The 18,062-nt window shown below is 40.7% G+C and overlaps 2 protein-coding genes across 5 annotated transcripts in view; one reads left to right on the plus strand and one right to left on the minus strand.

The window, feature by feature from the left end:
- The window catches only part of LOC126366186 (phosphatidylinositol 4-phosphate 3-kinase C2 domain-containing subunit alpha), a 52,848-nt gene that overhangs the window by 31,913 nt on the left and 2,873 nt on the right, over positions 1-18,062 (plus strand). For all 4 annotated transcript variants that reach the window (XM_050009171.1, XM_050009173.1, XM_050009174.1 and 1 more), the window contains exons 15-32: positions 672-881; positions 1,802-1,920; positions 2,372-2,541; positions 3,395-3,561; positions 4,166-4,299; positions 4,638-4,726; positions 4,946-5,113; positions 5,997-6,154; positions 6,738-6,825; positions 6,935-7,064; positions 7,542-7,697; positions 8,209-8,359; positions 8,616-8,772; positions 9,154-9,287; positions 9,998-10,105; positions 10,684-10,884; positions 16,841-17,037; positions 17,885-18,027. In XM_050009171.1, the coding sequence (XP_049865128.1) occupies positions 672-881; positions 1,802-1,920; positions 2,372-2,541; positions 3,395-3,561; positions 4,166-4,299; positions 4,638-4,726; positions 4,946-5,113; positions 5,997-6,154; positions 6,738-6,825; positions 6,935-7,064; positions 7,542-7,697; positions 8,209-8,359; positions 8,616-8,772; positions 9,154-9,287; positions 9,998-10,105; positions 10,684-10,884; positions 16,841-17,037; positions 17,885-18,027 (2,680 nt within the window). The remainder of the gene's footprint in view (positions 1-671; positions 882-1,801; positions 1,921-2,371; positions 2,542-3,394; positions 3,562-4,165; positions 4,300-4,637; positions 4,727-4,945; positions 5,114-5,996; positions 6,155-6,737; positions 6,826-6,934; positions 7,065-7,541; positions 7,698-8,208; positions 8,360-8,615; positions 8,773-9,153; positions 9,288-9,997; positions 10,106-10,683; positions 10,885-16,840; positions 17,038-17,884; positions 18,028-18,062) is intronic.
- Positions 11,974-16,107, minus strand: LOC126366298 (ubiquitin carboxyl-terminal hydrolase 8). Its single transcript, XM_050009391.1, has 3 exons — positions 15,975-16,107; positions 13,880-14,077; positions 11,974-13,058 (listed from the first exon to the last, which is right to left on the minus strand). Exons 1-3 carry the CDS (start codon positions 16,000-16,002, stop codon positions 12,190-12,192), a joined length of 1,095 nt encoding a protein of 364 aa, XP_049865348.1. The 5' UTR covers positions 16,003-16,107; the 3' UTR covers positions 11,974-12,189.

An 18,062-nucleotide genomic window follows, 5' to 3' on the forward strand; every position in this document is an offset into this window, starting at 1 on the left:
AAAAAAACTATTAAAGTGTTTTGACTGATGTTCGTAACATACAGCAATGACTATTTATTGCGTAATTGATATATTTCTTATTTTTTGGAGTTGATTATTCTATTTGTTATAAATTAATGTTCACGAAAATGATATTAAATTATTTGTAGAAAACGCGGTAAAAAGTATATGAAATTACTGAGTTCTTATTTCAAATATTTTCCGCATTTTGAAGCTAAAATATTCGGTCGGCCATTTTGCCGACTATGATATTGTCCGAGTATTCGGCACTGATGTGCCTAGTTTAAACCAGCCTGAGCCTTGGTAGCCCGACGCTTGCCTCTCCCTTTCTGGTCGCAGGTTCGAATCCAGCATGGACGTAAACCAATGATTGTCGAATTTGTTTTCGAATTCATGTAAGGATCATAAATGATTATCACGTGCTCAGCGGTGAAGCAAAACATCGTGAGGAAACCCACATTCCCGAGAAGTGATTTTCGGAGGAATGTAGGTCACATTCCTTGTATTGGGCTGGTTTTCCCTTCGCGGGTTGGAAGGTTAGACAGGCAGTCGCTTCTGTAAAAAACCGGACCTGTCAAATCTTCAGGTTAGGTAAGCGGACCCTGTGAAAAACGGGGTAATGCTAGGGGGATTGGATGACTAGTTTTAACACATCCAATATCATATTCAAGGTTAAGCCTAGAAGACCTACCAATCAACATCCTCCCGCGCGAGTCTCGACTAGTCCTCACCCTGTACGGTCGTACACAAAGGAGCGTCGACAATCAGAACCAGAACGACAACAGCCAACAGAACAACGAGGGAGATGAGGAGAACGGAGATGTGCAGTTCGAACAGGTTGAACTTGGGTGGGCGGCTATACAGATGTTTGATTATGATGGGTAAGTACATACATACATAAACTCACGCCTATTTCCCACCGGGGTAAGCAGAGACTATAGAATTCCATTTGCTTCGATCCTGACACACTTTTGCTTCCTCCACATTCATCAATCGCTTCATACACGCACGCCGGTTCAGAGTAGCTCGTACTAAATCTTTTCTAAGGACATCTTCAATTTGGTCAATGTAACTCTTTCTAGGTCTTCCTATGCCAGCCCTACCATCAACCATCAAACCATCATGGTGGTTAAGTGCCATTAGTTTTTAATGCTAACTATAAAATATTTTAGCTTTCCGATTGTGACTTCTCATTGTACATGTGTCTGCGCTTTATCACTGTACATGCGTAAGATCACGCCTATTTCCCGTTGGATCAGGCAGGGAAATCCCACTTACTAGGACCCTGAAACACCACTTTCGTTTCTTCCACTCTGATCAAGGACTTCTTGCAAGTTCGCCGGTAAACCCCGGTTATCACTATAAACATTTAGTATTGTATGAGAAAGTTAAATTCAAGTTCAAAAATATATTTAATTAGTAGGTAACATAGTTACACTGTGAACCGTAAATTTTTACATAACGTACGTCTCATCCGCCTAAAACTACTGCAGCTAGACTGCCTGTCTTTATGTTTTCACCACGTTTTCACAACTAAACCAGTGATAATCTGATGGAAATTAGCACACAGATTGAACAAAAGCCAAGAACGGCCATAAGGTACTTTACTGATCATCATCATTAGCCTTATACGTCTGTTTCAGACGATTTATGACGTCATTGCCTCGACACTTTGCTGATAGAACTTAGGCTTCCACTATTTTCCAGGGCATTGTACGTACTTAGTGTGTTAAAGCGAAGTCCTTGGTCAAAATCGAAGTATTTTTTTATGAAAAGTCATTGATAATATTCTTCATTGCAGAATGTTGGCATCAGGCCACTATATACTGCCGCTGTGGCCGCCATGCTGCGACCGCCGCATAGGCCCTGCGCCGCATCCCATGAACTCACCGCCTGGCCCGCATCCGGTCGTCAATATTGGTAAGTTTAAATTTTCGTCTTTCGAATGTCACAGTAAACAAGTATTTGATGTATAGATATTTCTATTTTTGAGTAATCCGATTCGTCCATCTGACCACTGGGCCTTTGTTCTGCTCGTCCCCCCGATCTTGGTGTCACCAGATATATAATTTTGAAACTATTGGAAATATTCTATATTGATAAATTTAGGGTACATTTTTGGCTAATCCATAAATAATAATACGTATACAACGGTAACTCCACCCCGCACCAATTCGTATCGGGCGCCAGTCTCACCCCCTCTGGGTCTTACTTTAGTGTTAAATGGCCCTAAGCCGCTAAGGAGTAAGGGAAACCGCGTGACTTTATATGTCTCGCTCGCACTTAGGCGGTGCACGGTAAGAATGAGATATTTGTATGGAGTGAGTAAACTTTTATGGAAACCTAAGAATGTATTTCAAAATTCCTATAGAAATTCCTTTATACGAGCACACTGGAGTGAAATGGTCGTGTGAAGAGAGCAAGGAGATATCCTCCGAAGATTTGCCCGCGTTCGATTCCCTGGACGGGCACACTCAGTCGCAGCTGCTGCATCTGATCGAGCAGGGTGCTTACCAGAGGATGCCCACGGAATGTCGAGAGGTAACACTATATGTTCATTAACTCTTTCAGGAAATACTTTATACATACGTATGACGTCATCAATAAACGTGGTCAAACGTCGTACTCTTTGTTATGTAATTCCTAATTCAAATTCAAACAAGTCAAAAAGGAAAACGAGATTGATTTTCAATTATCTAAGACTAGTTTCTAATAATATCTAAAGATATTTATAATTGGGACGTGTACTACGTTCAAGATAAATTATGAAATTCTGATTACTAAATAAAGACAGATCTAAAACTGACGAAAAGCTTTTCTCCTTTCTATGTCGATTCTTTATGAATTTTTGTTTTTTTTTTTAAGAATGACGTCACTGGCTTTTTCATACACATTCCATAGTAATTTCGTGTTTTGACCTTTAGAAAAAGTAACTGATTGGACCCAGCAATCTATCTTAATACTTAATGATTTGCAGAAATCTAATCTAATATACCTTGCTCAGCCTTGGTCTCTGTTCGATTGGGGACGAGAGCTTCTTCATATTTGTTCTATTTATTTTATACTAACACTATAAATAAGTCATTTACTAACACATATGAGTCAATAGTTACATGGAATAAAGATTTTATTTATAACTCAAGCTAGATTTAGAGAAGATATTGCATAATAATAAGACTAATATTACTCTATATATAACATTTATATTAGCGCCGATTTGGGCTACCACCAACTTAGTTTTAACTGAATTTGACAGGACTACAACTAGCTCTATCTCTTTTTTATACTTATTGTAAGTAAAGGACGGCATTAACCTAAGAGCTTTTAACAGGTTATGTTTGCGTCCGCCCCAATAGGCATCACTGTCTTCTACAAGCAATGTCCAATTTCGTAGGTGATGTGGGAGAAGCGTCAGTACCTGGTCCAGCTACCGGGCGCTCTGCCCCTGGTACTCCTGGCTGCTACCAACTGGTACGGCGAACAACGCGCGCAGCTGATCGCATTGCTCAAGCTCTGGGAGAAACCTTCACCACTCAACGCCATGCACCTTCTGTTGCCTTGGTAAATATTTATAATGCTTCACTACTAGTCTTGTGAAAATTTTCATTATTACAAGAATGTGTTTATCAAAACTGGGGGATGATGTTTGAGCCACTTGCTCTATCTTTTATATTTCGGTTAATAAGCCTAGCTACCTAAGGGAAACACACCAAAAAGACTTTATTCATTTAAAAAAACAAATAATTAAAAACTTGCTCGACATTAGAGCATATATGTTATTGAAACAAGTATAAAATAGATTATAGATGACGCATATTGTACACAACAGTAGCGCAGTCTAGCGTTCGCAGCTATTTCGGGCATTTTACATAATACCATACAAATACGTTACTCTTTATTATCTTTACATATAAAATAGTAATGATGTCGGTATTTATGTGCAATTACCAATTTGTAGGAAATACCAAAGCAGTTTTGACAGTAAATCAGTTCGAATTTAGTACACATTTTTGTCACGGGGTGCGCTGAAATGGAGCTCGGCACACATATATACAATCCACGATTGGTGCCCTGTTAATGGGAATAGATTCGTCCCTTATTACAGAGGAGTGGGTGGGTATATTATACTCCTCAACCTTGTCCCATGATGCTATATTTTCTGCAGTTTCCCTGACGCGGCTGTTCGCGAGATCGCAGCGAAATTGATAAACCAGATGTCGGACGACGACCTGTGCCGAGTTCTACCTCAGCTGGCACAGGCGTTGCGGCATGAGACCTTCGAGGCTGGGCCTCTAGCAGGTTTGTCTACACACATACACAAATACCTATTTCCCACCATGCTAAGCAGACATACATCTCTTGCTTACTCCACATTCATTAATTGTTTGTTGGATACACACGCAATATATAATGTTTCTTTTTTTAATTTAAAAGTAGGTTCTAGTTTCCCGCAATCTTACTTTGTAGTAAGTGGTGATGCAGTCTAAGTCAGGACATATTGTAATACAATTTCAGTTATTTAGCTACGCAATATTGGTGTAAGATGAACCGTATACTGAAAGGTTAATTGATTACATAATTTTAGTAGAAATCTCGGATGAGCGAGCTTGTGTCATGTTATATGTTTTTAATTGCAGAAATGCTACTATCGCGTGCGCTCTCTGCGCCGGCCGTAGCCCATCGCCTGTTTTGGTTACTAGTTCATTCGCTACCCAATGTGCCTCAGGTAAATATCATGTCTTCAGTATCATGTTTTATTTGTGTTTTATGTCGCTAATGTGGCGTCCAACAAAATTCAATTTTTGTGAAAGCTCGGTGAGGTGTAGGTACGTAGTTCGTCTTCCGATAAATGCACCTTTTATTACCCCAATTAGAATATAGTCGTGGGCTTATCTATGTTGTTCTTTTTTGTGCACGAAATACACATTAGCACATATTCTTTCAGGCGCCAAACCAAGAGTTTCTGGGCATATCTCTTGAAGAGGGAGCGAGCGAAGCGAACGTGGTGGAGGCGAGTGGCACGTGGCGGTACCGACTGCTGCTGCGCGCCCTGCTGGCGCTGGCGGGAGAGAACCTCACCAACACCCTCATGAGACAACAACTGCTAGTCAAGGTCAGGATATTAATAACCTTATGTTTTATTGGTGCTGCCGCCAAAGGATATTTTCGGGGTCACAAGTTGGTAGTGCGACTAGGGATCGACCATCCAACGGCGATATGTTGGAAGTTGTATATATGCGTTATGCTGTGTAAACTTCGATATCGCGTTTCACGACTACTTGAAGACTGCATTGTTGAATGTGGCGCCATCTGTTGCAAATGGGCGGAACTAGGTGGCCAACTAGTTGGGTACATTTATATTAGGTTCTAACCTATTATTTTGTTGTGCCCGAAAGAATCTGTAATGTAAAACTCATATGTAACTTAACAACTTGTACAACATCATAGTATGGAAATAAAGAATATTGAATGTTGAACCTGTAATGGGCAGGTTTTCTCTTCAGGTTGGACGGTCGCTCCTGTGAAAAATGGGACCGTTAAATCTTCAGGTTAGATAAGCGGACCTGTGAAAACGGGATAACGCTAGGGAGTTGATGGTGACGTTTATCTATGTTCCTAGTCTAAGAGCGAAGTGAGCATGTCGGAAGCGGGCGGCACGTGGCGGTAAATATGTAAGAATCGAAATGGTAGACACTCGATATTGCTAATCTGCGGTCACGAACATGGCCGATGACGAACGAACGAACGCTATCCACGTTCACTGCTGATACGTTGTCGGATTGCATCTTGATATCGCCACGCACTGTGAGAACATATGAGATTCGATTCGTCAATCGCTGTCAGGAACGTTATAGCTATTAAAAGCAATATTGCGATTTGACATTTGTTTGCATTGCGCACTTTTATATGCGCAAATGTCAAATTGCAATATTGGTTTTTTAGATGAATTGCTTCTATGTGGCCTTTTTAGCCTCCCAATTATGCTACACTTGCAGACGCTGTCAGATGTGGCGATGTCAGTGAAGAACGCTAAGGAGACGCAGCGGCAGCGAGCGCTGCTGGTGGGCGGCGAGCGGCTGGCCGCCATGTTGCGGCAGGCGCCCGCCGCGCTGCCGCTGGCGCTGCACCGATACGTGCACGACGTTGACGTCAAGTGAGTGCAATCCTTGCATATCGTCGCCTTTTCTCCCAGCGCTGCACATTTATCCGGCCAAGTAGCTATTGCCATATGCGGCATAAAAAAAGAGTCGCCTTATAGAGAAAACCACATAAGCGCCTTTTTGTAAAATCACTTTCTGATGTGGTTTTCTTCCACAACACCTCGATTTTTTCTATTAATTTCAATCCCGGTAAAAATTGAGGCCACAAATGTTTATTCAACATTCGAATGTGATTTTTCAAAAAGGCGCTTACGTGGTTTTTGTCATACCAAGGTCAGGTGACATAGTTCGGTAGATAACTGAGTCAAAGATGCGTTATAAAATGATATACCCCTTAAAACATGACATGATTAGACTAACGTATCTCCCGTCTCTTTCTTACAAAGCTGTATACCGTTAGTGCGAAAGAGACCTAACTCTCGTCTCTTTCCCGCTAGGCGATGTATTATTATATCTCGTGTCATGCTATCATTCTAATCATCTTTTAAGAGGCATTATGTTCAAACAAATGCCAGGTTAAAATGATAAAAAAATGGCAAAACAAAAAACTTAAACAATCTTCTTTGTTTATTTCAGAACTTGCTCGTACTTCTCATCAAACACGCTCCCTCTAAAGATCAACTTTATCGGAAGCGACAACGCTATCGTTCCGGCCATGTTCAAGGTATAATTTACATTTGGACATAATATTGTCTTAAGAAGTCCTGTTATTGTCTTGTTTTTGTGTGTGGCGTCCTTTTATAATAAACAATTTCTATTCTATTCTGATGCAGGTTGGCGACGATCTTCGGCAAGACTCGCTAGTGTTGCAAGTGATCAAAGTGATGGACAGCTTGTGGTTGAAGGCGGGGCTGGATCTCCGCATAGTTACGTTCCAGGCTCTACCTACAAGTGATAAGAGAGGTTTGTACTTGGTTCATTTAGATCAACGAAATTCTGGGGGCCTAAAAGGCCACATTCAAACAATGAGGGAATATAGCCTCATCAACCCTGGTGTCAGGGTTATTATTTAGCTGCAAAGGGCCCCTGACATGGCTCATGTAATGACTACTTACTTACATCAGTAAGTAGTAACCGGGACTAACGGTTGAACGTGCCTTCCGAAGCACGGATCATCTTACTTACCGACAATCAGGTGATCAGCCTGTAATGCCCTAACCGAACAAGGGATCACAAAGTGACTCGTCATTACATTGAGGTTTCATAAATCGTCAGAAATCCATTAAAAAAAACGTGAAATGTCCCTTGGGTGTTACCAAGGTTAACGCAAATGCGTTATGATTTTCTTTCTTAAAAAGCGCGAAGGTATTATTTGCAGTCAAGGGACATTTATAACGAAGTTTGTTGCTGATTTGCCATCCAATTTCATTTCAATTCCAGGCATGATAGAAATAGTATCGGAAGCGGAAACCCTCCGAGCTATACAGACGGAATGGGGTCTAACCGGGTCATTCAAGGACAAACCTATCGCCGAGTGGCTCGCGAAACACAATCCTTCAGAATTAGAGTACCAACGTGCTCGAGACAACTTTACCGGTGAGTTTGAAAAGGACCCCGTACATAATGTTGAAAAAAATATTGAGAAAATGTACATCCTTAACACGCTGATTGAAAGTGTATGGTTTCAAATTGAAATAATGAATAGTTTTTAAGATATAGCTTAGTTTAGATGCATAGTCCCACAGAATCTTATCTGTCGTTTAGTTGCGGAACCTACGTTGTCGGCTTTTGAGAACCTGCTTGTACGCTTTCAAAATAACGTGTTAAACTGCAAAGGTAACGCTTCAGGATCTCTCCTGAATCATTCCAAATCTTGCAAGATCTTCGACCTCTTATACTTTTCGTAATGTATAGATTTTGATGTGAATGGATATAGTGGTAGGGCACGACCCAAAAAAGCATGAAGAAGGATATGTGTGTGAAAGGTGTGAGTACTTCTTCTCTTCAGAAGTGAATGGAAAATAAATACATGTTGTGCCGACCCCATTAAGAGATGGATAAGAGCAGGATGATGATATGGTAATGATTTTAATCGTATTCCCCGTAGCGTCATGTGCGGGGTACAGCGTAGCTACGTACCTACTGGGCATCTGCGACCGCCACAACGACAACATTATGCTGAAGACCTCCGGACACCTCTTCCATATAGACTTCGGCAAGTTCCTCGGCGACGCACAGATGTTTGGCAATTTCAAGAGGTAATTATTTTTCTCGAGTCGTGCAGTACAGTGTCACTCAAGTGCGCCATGCGGTCGCAAATGTTATTTTCAAAATGTAAGACTATTTATTTGGGCAATGTATTGGTTGACAACCATTCATCATAATATCCACCTTAGAATGAATACCGATGGTGATGGAAGGTTGTCTAAAGGGCTCCATTGAATGGTAGCGAGTACTTGAGCTCTCCTGTTCCTTTTTTACGAGCGGGACTGTATGTGTATGTCCTATGTGCAGGGACCGCGCCCCGTTCGTGTTGACTCACGACATGGTGTACGTGATCAACGGCGGCGAGCGGCCGACGCAGCGCTTCCAGCACTTCGTGGAGCTGTGCTGCATGGCCTTCAACATCGTGCGCGCGCACCACCAGCACATACTCGACTTGTTCGCTCTGGTCAGTTGATTATATAGTTGTTGAGTCATATCAAGAGTTTTTGGCATTGGGGTTAGTTGCTGCTGCTGCTTACGGTGAGTCTGGTATCCCACAATAAGATTAAAGAAATTGTTCATAAACTATGACATTAGGGTCATTTGCTGGGACTGACTGCTGGGACTGGGACTGGAAAGTGTGTCAATCGGAGTGACCTTGACTATGCGCTGAGAATCGCCGAGGTATTTGGGATGAAAGAGTTGTTTACGACTTGGTTGTTGAAGACCGAAAGACAGTTGAACAATTTATACAAAAGTTGAGGTCGTCGCGGTGAACAGTTTTGTCATAACCGGGCACAAAGTTGTATCCGTAGCCTTATGGTTGACGTCCCGCGTGGTGCCGCAGATGGCGATGTCGGGCGTGGGCGGCGTGACGTCGGCGGCGGTGAGCTACGTGCGCGCGGCGCTGCTGCCGGCCGCCACCAACGCCGAGGCTGCCGCCGCCTTCGCCAGGCTCATACACTCCTCGCTCAAGAGCAAGTACGTACTCACAACAACTGCATCCTCTGAGCTCTAGTTGCAGCTCTAGGCTACCAACCAGTGATGTACCGTTCCCAATAAAAAGGCGCAGAAGTTATCTAAAACAGCTTTATTACAGATAGGATCGGTAGACGAGAAAGAACAATTAGAAAAAAAATTAGCTAGTGTCCTTACTATGAAAGAGTTTTTACAAAAGGTACATTCCCACTGGGAACGCCACATCGCTCACAGTCATGGAGTCCAGAAAGAAAAAGTAGGTACAATACCAAATAGTACTCCCAACGCAAACACAGTGAAGCAGACTGCGACGCCCCCACGTGACCGCAGCAGCTATGGAGAAACTCAATAACCCGTAACAAAGTTACACTTTGAATCGTAAATTTTTACACAAATATACATTTTGTCGAACGTCTCATCAGAGTAAAACTACTGCTTCTAAAACCCGTATATAGCCGAGGAAAAGTAGCTGCACGAAAAGTCTTGGCGCAGGGCCCTAGACGTTCTTAAAAAAAAAAAAAAACAGGTGCGATACAGCACTAGCAGGCACGCTACCGCGTGTATCTCGATGGCGAATGATTAAAAAAGTTCTAATACCGTTACGAGACAATGACGTGAGCAAAAAATGGGACGTTATCATTATAAGAAATTCATTACAATATTCCCTTAAAAGTGCAATGGTGTTCATATGCAATAACTTTATCTTTTGCCAGGTTTACGCCGATAAATTTCTTCCTCCACAACCTGGCGCAGCTGCGGGCGAGCGGCGACCAGAGCAGCAACACATCCGAACTGCTCTCCTTCATGCCACGGACATACACGTAAGAATCTATACATTAATTGTATCTGCAAAGGCAAAATATTCTAAAATAGCAAGTCCATGCTATGATATGTACCGCTACATATTGAAAATTAAAAAACAATGTCATATTACGTTGACGTCATCTAAATGGGATTAATGGGTAAAGAGTTCTGATAAAAAAAACGAAAAAAATACTTTAAACTGCTTTTTCTCGAAATTGCCTTTTGGCCCTGACGTAATTTTGCCTTTCCAGTGACGATACAGATGGACTTGTAAGTTCGAGAAAGTACATTGTAAATTAGTAAAATTTTCGCCCGAAAGTCCATAAACAAACGAACGTGAAAATATATATATTTTTTGAGTGTTTCTAAATTGTCTTTTCTAACATGTTGGATAATTTTTATTGGGAATAGGCTGATCCCTTGTCACAACAGTGGCTGCAAGATATATTTACACTTGTGGCTCTGCCTATCCCATTAGGGATTACGGGCGTGAGTTTATGTGTGTATGTTCATAAATAGGAATTTTCATTCTGTACGTAGGCATGTGTACGTATGTAATGTTAGTACATCACTAATATCGATGTTGCTCCCCCAGTATGGCACAAGAAGGGCGTCTAGTCAGCGTGGAGTGTCTCAGCTACGAGAAACGCTACGACCCCGAAAAGCACTACGTGTACGCGCTGCGCATCTACCGCCAAGGACAGGCCACGCCCTTCGTGCTGTACCGCTCCTACAAACACTTCACTGAGCTGTACCAGAAGATCTGCCTGCACTTCCCTCTCGCTAAGGTTCACAGGTCAGTTTGGTTTTATTTCTGAAAGATACGATTCTGACCGGACGGATTTTCCTGTTGTTTGGTTAGGACATTACATACTGATCAGGTGATCAGCCAATCAGGTGATTGTCCGAAAGTAAGACGATTCGTGCTTGGAAAGCGCGTTAAGCCGTTAGTCCCGGCTACTACTTACTGATGTAAGTACGTAGTCGTTACATGAGTCTTTGGGGGCTCAATAGTAACCCTGACACCAGGGTTGATGAGGTTGGTAATCCATCACACAACCCACACGATTGAAGAAGAGACCGGATTACTCTAGCCAAAGATGCGGGTAATCAGCTCGCGACAACAATCACTTCAGGACCTCGATACCGACTCCGCGAGGTCTAAAATTTCCTTTATTCAGTGCTTATCGCTGTCGGCCCACTATGTTCGATATTATTATTTTTTCAAATATCCCCTCAGACGACGTCCTGAGGCGAGGTTCGCAGCCAACTGTTGCAACTGCACCCTCAGGCCTGTTGTCTTGAATTTTGTACCGGGTGGGAGCCTACATCGTTCTCCATTTGTTCGACCAAGTAGTTAATGCCATTTGCGGCAAATCTACAATAAGTCTCGTCAAAAGAAAAACGGTTTTGTTTATATTAGAAAACCACAGGCATGTCAGAGAAAATATTTTCCAAATACAAAGACTGGTTTTATACTTCAGTTCTGAGACTCAAAAATTCGGTTAAAATATAATCTTGACTTGACCTTGTTTCACCACTTGCTGAATAATTGTTTGAATCGTTCCGTTGGATGGCCAAATGCTTTAAAGCAGCTTCGGGTCGATTCCCTGGAGTCTTATCTAGTATACAAATGTAAACAGTCCCTTTATGCCACTTAGATATTGTTGTATTATATCAGTGACCAGTCAATGCATTTTAATTGAACGAAACAGTTATCGTATTTTATGCTATGCTATTATTATACCCCATCCGTCTTTAAGTATATTCAATCTAATCTACTTTAAGTAGATATGATAGCAAAAAGGAAATATGAATGATAGAGACATATTACTTTCTATATAATTCGACGAATTGTAAGAAAGTTTTCAGTAAAATAAATGTGTATCAAAATAAAAATAAATAGTTATTTATTATAATAATATGCTTAAATTTAACAGTTTTAATTCCTTAAAAACTTACAGACTAACCGTCATTACATTACACTTCATTTCTTAGGAATAATACGAAAACGACAGAACTTTATCATGTTCGAATAAATAAACTGCATCACCGTACCGCGTATCATTGTATGGTTTCTTTTTTCAAAAGTTTAAAAGGACTATACATAGAGCGACTTACGTCCAGTAACAGCGTTATTGTCTGTTAGGTAGAACCGTTGTCCCGTCTGCTTCGCGTCTATCGCTTGCTTGACCCCGCCGGACACCGGAACTCTGTTTATCTGTTGTCTGTGCTGCGCTATCATATCCCAAGTATTATCCGTCTCTATAGGCTTACCAAAACTGGTATTGCCAGTGTCATCATTCGCATTTTGAACCATTGAAGGGTTACTAGCCTGTATAGGAGGTTGGTCATCGGAATACGGAGGTGGGCCGCTAGTTTTACTGATAGAACTATCAAGAGTATTCGTTGTATACGGTGATGTTCCCGACGCAGCGTCTGGGCCTCTTGCTAGTGGGTTATTAGCTTTAGTTTTTGTTACGGGTTTCGTTTTATTCTTCTGTTTCTGTCCTTTCGCCTCTTTCGCTCGCCTCTGTGCCTCTGCCTTTTCTCTCTCTTTCACCAATTTTTCCTGTTTCGCTCGCTCCTGTGCTTCGACCTTCGCTCTTTCTTTTTGCAACTTTTCTTGTTTAGCTCTCTCTTGTGCTTCAATCTTCTCTTGTTTCTTCTGTTCAACTAGCCGTTGCTTCTCTAACTTCTTCTGTTGTTTTTCTTGATTCTTTGCTTCTTTGGTGTTTGGTTTTCTAATGTCCGTTGAATTTCTATCATTGTTTTTTCCGCCTTTCGGGTCGGTGGATATATTTGGGGTACTTTTGCTCAAATGTGTCGGCACGTTCGCTGGTTGAGCGAGGTTGCTTGTACTTTTGGATTTGATGACGTCAGGGTCTGTCGGGTCAGGTTGAAACACTGGTGGGAGCTTAACCATAGATGGTGAGATCGTCTTATGTGGTTCTCTAAGGCTGCCACTTTCTGAAAATGCAAAGAGGTTATATTTTTGTCGTAACTTTGGAATAAATATCTCATGTTAGTATATATCTATGTTATGTTTATGTTATGTACCCAACTAAATTGATTGTCTTCTTTGTTACCATAAGAAAACCACGATATTGTTATGTTTTAATCACAATCACGGTAGCCATTTTATGACCGAAATATGCGATAGTATCTTTCTTTTGCTACTGGTGTGGATTACGCATACATTAATCTATTCCTATCAGAAAAGATAATTTATTTAATAGAATAAGTATTAATTCTCCAGGAATAAAACATTCAGGAAAATATTTTCATTTACTTTGCCCAGCAGATAAGCTAGATTAGATGATTACATGTCCGTGATATTTGTATGGCGAAACAAAAAACGAGCTCATTCAAATTTGAATTATTTTTCATAATTTAAGAACGCTTCACGGTAGCCCAGTTGGTAGAACGCTTTCCTCCCACTTTGAGGTCGCAGGTTCGCATCCAGCACAGGCCTAAACCAATAATTGTCGAATTTGTTTTCGAATTCATATTTGGATCATAAATGATTATCGCGTGCTTAGCGGTGAAGGAAAACATCATGAGGATACCCACATTCCCAAGAAATGCATTTTCGGAGGTATGTGACCTAACCTGCATTTGGTTTTCCGTTGGCGAGTTGGAAGGTCAGACAGGTAGTCGCTTCTGATAAAAATCGGACCTGTCAAATCTTCAGGTTAAGTAAGCTAACCCTGTAAAAAACGGGAGAATGCTAGGGATGATGATGCATTTATGAACGCTTATAACACTTGTATCAGCCTTAAGTTACTCACCAAAGAATTCATTTCTGCTCAGCCTATAGGCCCCCGTCACAGATACAGGAGACACGTCCTCTGAGAATTCTGAGTTAAGTTTCTTGCCCGAGGCAAAGTTGAGCGATGCCTTGAAGCCCCTGAATTTCAGCATTAGTATCGTGCAGGATATACTACAGATAAATGCCAGAGATGCTATGTAATTTGCTGTATTATCGTCTGAAATATACATAAAAAAACAAAATACATGAGTTATATGTTTTTAATATTCAATTATGCAGAAGTCACTGAACAGTACAAGTACAATAGACCCATGACATCAAAAGATAAATCGTATTTTTGGACAAAATTTATATTTTCCGTAATGAATACTTTATATTTATCCTATTCCGGTTATTTTTTGTACGTCTGTTGTATAGCTGTATCGAAATCGTTTTTTTATTAAATTAAGTTTATCAGGATCTCATCATTGGCAGGGATTCTAATTCTGTGTTTAGGGTTCCGTACCCGAAGAAATAAACACGGGAGCCTATTACTAAGACTCTGCTGTCCGTCCGTCCTTCTGTCTCATGAACCATGATAGTCAGATAGTTGAAATGTATGCCATAATAAATCATTCATCGTCTTTATCTGCATATTGTGTAAAAGTGACAATACAATCAAACATGTGATATATTGAATATGCGTTATAATTAGCCATTTATCACTTGCGTGACTACATTCGAGTGCCATACGTGTGCGCGACATTTAGTATGAAACAGTTCTTTGTACAAACAAACACACTCATACCGATTCAAGCTTAGTTACGAAACATGTTATAGGCGCTACTCATGGTAGAATATAATGCCACAAATCACAAGCAGCGTAGTAGGGCCAAACATAATAGCACGACGCTGTCTTCTATACAGGGTGTTAGTGACATCGTAACGAAAACTTTGAGGGATGATTCAGACCACGATTCTGAGTCAATATCAAGTAGATTTTTCCGTCGCAAAATTCATGTTTTTTTTTGGTTTTTTAAAATTATTTTCAATTCTATACTTTTGCGATGAAAAATTCCACTTGATATTAACTCAGAATAATCAGCTGAATCATCCCTCTCAGTATTCGTTACGATGTCACTTACACCCCGTACAAGTACATACGGTAGCCATACAAGTAGGTATGGGTGTTAGTGACACCGTAACGAATATTGAGGGGGATGATTCAGACCATGATTCTGAGTTGATATCAAGTGGAATTTCCTGTCAAAAAATTCATGATTTTTTTTGTGTTTTTCTTAATTATTTTTCTATCCATATTTTTGCGACGGAAAATTCCACTTGATATCAACTCAGAATCATGGTCTGAATCATTCCTCAAAGTTTTTGTTACGATGTCACTAACACCCTGTATACCTCCACTCCACGCCAGCTATGTTTTTATGGTGGCGAGCCTATTGGTAGGGTCAGAAAATCGAATCATCATCTCCCTAGCATTATCCCGTTTTTCACAGGGCCCGCTTACCTAACCTGAACATTTGACAGGTCCGGTTTGACAGAAGCGCGAACCTGCGAAGGGAAAACCAGCCCAATACAGGTTAGGTCGCACGCATACCTCCGAAAATGCAATTCTCGGGAATGTTGGGTTTCCTCACGATGTTTTCCTTCACCACTGAGCACGTGATAATAATTTAATTTATTATCCAAACATGAATTCGAAAACAAATTCGACAATTTGATTTAGACCTGTGCTGGATTCGAACATGCAACCTCAAAGTGAGAGCCAAGCGTTCTAACAACTGGGCTACCATGGCTCGCGCTCAGAACATCGAATAAAATGTATAAAATATTTATAATAAAACTCATCGTCTGTGCAGCCCTGCTTTTGGCATGCATTGTTGCCAATTTACGTTTTTAAATTGATAAATAGCTACGACGGCAATATCTTACACCTATTTTTTTGTTCTTAGGCAAAGGAATCATTCTTAAATACCCTGTCTGTAGAGAGATATCACCGTCTGTTGACGTCATAATAATAGGTGCAGATATAACACATAACACACTTTATATTATATACATATTATCCCTTTGAAAAATCACTTTTTTATGTCTATAGGTAAACAAACTATACTCACAGTTTATAGGGTCCCTAATTATCGCCATAACACCACTTGGATTTCATTTACACGTATGTAAATATTATTAGTACTGTCACTAGCGGTCCGGCCATTACGGGAATCGATACACGTTATGCCGATTAGATAGCGAGTAAAACCCCTCTATGTTGTAAATAATAAGAGCTATCTTATCTTTTATAAAATTGTATTAACTAATCTTAACTAGTGGAATAATCCCTGATTACCTTTTTTGACCAAATTATCGAGTTCTTTAGCTGGAATATCCAATTTTATCCAAAATATGACTTATACAAACTAAAACTGAAACAGGTCGAGCCACAACTTTTCAGGTATACATTTTTGTTTAAAAACATAAAATTGTTACTCTACTTATGTAGATATAACCAAATTAAGAACTGGCCGTTACGTAATATTTATGACTGACGTAATACACCAAGAAAAAATATCGGACGTTCAGATTTTTCCCAAATCTATCAGGAACTCATATTGTGAATGAATAGCCGCTTATAGATGAAATCTTACACAATATGGAGATGTTTTGTCGTGACTATCTCTACGAATATTATTTGTTACTTTGTGATAGATAGATTTGAAAATTGCAACTAACAGAATGGTCGGTGAAATGTGGGTACTCAAATTTAGTTCATGTTTGCTATAGATGTGCCTCGGATTTCCCAATAGGCAATATAGTCGTGAGCTTATGTTATGCATGAGCAATATAATGTACCCACTTTAGGACTCTGTCGCACTAACATATTTGACATTTAGTGAGACTTACAGTTCAATTTCTCAAAAAAGTTAATGTGACATGGTACCAAAGTGTATACATATTAATGCTCGTGACCGTACATTTATCCACCCAGCCTGCCGTCGGGGCTGCATGTGGGCCGCTCGAACACGCGTCAAGTGGCAGAGCGACGTTTTGGCGACGTGCAGGCGTTCCTCACGTCGCTGTTCAGCCTCGCAGACGAGATCGCGCACTCGGACCTCGTGTACACGTTCTTCCATCCGCTGTTGCGTGACCAGCAGGACGTCGAGCCTCAGAGGATGAAGAATAGAGGTGAGCTAGATTTAAGAGATGGATATGATAAATTATGGTGATAGATGATCAAGAAAATCAAAATTAAATCAAATATACTTTATTGCACACACCATACAAAACAAATCTACGCAAATGGATGATAGATACAGTACAATCTGGCGGCCTTATTGCAAAGCAGCAATTTCTTCCAGGCAACCAGTGGAAAGGAAACATTTACTGAGAAGATCTGGGGGTTAAAATGGCCACATCGAAGCAATTCATCTAAGAAAGCAATATTGCTATTGGACATTTGATTGCATTGCGCACTTATTTTTATATGCGCAAATGTCAAATTGCAATATCGCTTTTTTAGATGAATTGCTTCGATGTGGCCTTTTTAACCCCCCTAGTCCAAGAAATGATGCAATATATAGGCTTTACATGTCCGGTATCAATATTGATTTTAAAAGTTCCCTAAGGGATTTACGGTACCAGAATAAATATCCATACTATCAAGAGGCTATACGTTGACGACTTGCCCAGGAACAAAGTAGATCAGTCATTTTAGACCCAAAATAAAAAGGAAAAAAGGTATGGAGAATTGAGATTTTCAAAGTCTATTAAAACTCAAAATAACAAGCGCAGAGATTTTGTCTGACTTGTGACATTAGGTTTTTTGGGTCCTTTACAAAAAACAAGAAATATATATTATTTATTTATTATTAAGGATATTGAGTACCCGTCGACAACCTAAGCCCCCTGTGACTAGGCGTAGTATTCAGACAGCCTATCCTACCTAAGCTTCCCTAAGTTAGGGGGAAGATAAGCTTGGAAGATACTGTATTCATAATTTCTGTCAGTCAATGTGAGTTGTTCATGTTTGCAGAGACAACAGAGGTGGAGAACAGCGGGTCGGGCTCGCTGAAGCTGTCGGTGCAGTACGCGGGCGGCGTGCTGTCCGTACTCATACTACACGCGCAGTCGCTGGCGCTCACGCCGCAGGGACTACCGCCCAACCCATACGTCAAGGTAACCATGACGACACAACCCTTAAGTAATCCATG

This window comes from Pectinophora gossypiella, chromosome 4 (assembly GCF_024362695.1).
Source record: "Pectinophora gossypiella chromosome 4, ilPecGoss1.1, whole genome shotgun sequence".
In the NCBI taxonomy this organism is placed as follows: domain Eukaryota; kingdom Metazoa; phylum Arthropoda; class Insecta; order Lepidoptera; family Gelechiidae; genus Pectinophora; species Pectinophora gossypiella.